Source organism: Solanum verrucosum, unplaced genomic scaffold, assembly GCF_900185275.1.
Source record: "Solanum verrucosum unplaced genomic scaffold, falcon-dt-bn FXZP01000407.1, whole genome shotgun sequence".
NCBI lineage: Eukaryota > Viridiplantae > Streptophyta > Magnoliopsida > Solanales > Solanaceae > Solanum > Solanum verrucosum.
This window is the reverse complement of record NW_026019838.1, coordinates 93,595-95,226: the sequence shown is the minus strand read 5'-3', so window position 1 is coordinate 95,226 and position 1,632 is coordinate 93,595. Positions and strand designations below refer to the sequence as shown.

General features: G+C 43.1%; 1 protein-coding gene across 1 annotated transcript; it reads right to left on the bottom strand.

The window, feature by feature from the left end:
• Positions 1–217: 217 nt before the first annotated feature.
• On the bottom strand, positions 218–1,114 carry LOC125813870 (uncharacterized). Its single transcript, XM_049493345.1, has one exon. The coding sequence runs from the start codon at positions 1,112–1,114 to the stop codon at positions 218–220; it is 897 nt and encodes a 298-aa protein (XP_049349302.1).
• Between the last annotated feature and the right edge of the window lie 518 nt (positions 1,115–1,632).

Below are 1,632 nucleotides of genomic sequence, written 5' to 3'. Positions count from 1 at the left end.
GCACTGGACTGACCTAGTCACTGTCAAAAATAGGGTATACCACTCTAGCATCTAACCACTTGATGATCTTCTTTTTTACCACATCTTGGATAGGTGGGTTTAGCCTTCGTTGGTGATCAATGCTTGGGCTGCAGTCCTCCTCAAGTTGAATTTTATGGGTTCGTATACCTAGAGGTATCCCGATGATGTCAGCAATGGTTCACCCAATAGTCCTTTTTTACCTAATCAACACTTTGATCACAACTTGAACTTGTTCATCATTCAAATCTGCAGCCAAAATCACAGGTAAAGTGTTGTTAGTTCTCAAAAATACATACCTCAGGTGATTGGGTAACTGTTTCAGTTCCAGCACAGGTGGCTCCTCAATGGATGGTTTTGCTGGAGGAATTGGCCTATTTTTCAGATCCAGGTCCAACTTCTTTGGAGCATAAGAGTGTGCTCCCATACCCTGCAAAGCATTCACGATCTCTACATAGTCAGACCAGAAGTCAGCTTCAAAGTTCATCAGCACTGCAACTAAGGTTTCAACGGCCATCCTCTCTTCAATTTTTGCTCCCATTTCTTCTTCATCAAAGACCGCTATTGCAGACACAAGATTCATATCATGTGGCTTCTTCATGGACCTGCAAATATTAAACTTTACCTTTTCTTTGTTGAGTCTGAACTTTAGTTCTCCTCGCTCAACATCTACCAATGCTCGTCTCATGGCCAGAAATGGCCTTCCCAAAATAATGGGAACCTCGAAATCCACTTTGCAATCCAAGATCACGAAGTCTGCCAGAAAGATGAATGTGTCCACCTTCACGAGCACATTACATAGAATGCCTAAAGGTCGCTTCACTGACCTATCTGCCATCATCAACCTCATGGTTGTGGGTTTTGGAACTCCTAACCCCAGTTGCTTATAGATGGCTAGCGACATCAAGTTGATACTGGTCCCTAGATCACACAAGGCCTTTGCAAATTCAATTGATCCGATAGTGCACGGTATGGTAAAAGCACCCGGATCCTCCTTCTTTTGTACCATACACCTGGTAGCAATAGCACTGCAGTGATGAACATTGTCAGTTAAATCAATACTTACAGCTCTTTTCTTTGTGACCAAGTCCTTCATGAACTTGGCATATCCTGGTATTTGTTCTAGTGCTTCCACCAGTGGGATGTTTACCAACAATTGTCATAGCATGGTGATGAACTTAGCAACTTTCCCATCTTCAGCTTTCTTTTTAAGCCTTTGAGGGAAAGGATGAGGTGGTCTTGGGATTTGCTGTAAAGGCAAGGTTCCCTCAACCTCGTTTTCTTTCACTCCTGCTGGTTTGGCTATTGGTTGAGCATCATCCAAGTCATCAACTTGCTCAGCTTCATCCTCCTCTCTTCCAGCTTGCTCCAATACATGCTCATGTTTAGTACTTGCAGAAATTAGGTCAGTAATAATCTTACCACTCCGGGTGGCGATAGCCATGCAATACCCATCTTTCTTAGGGTTCTGGATCGTGTCACTTGGTAGTGACCCATTCTTTCTCTGATTTAATGAGGCTAAAAGTTGCCCCAACTGCTGCTCAATTTGCTTGATGAAGGTGGTGTGAGAGTCTACCAGTTGACTCATATTGGAGAAATCAATTTTCATATCCT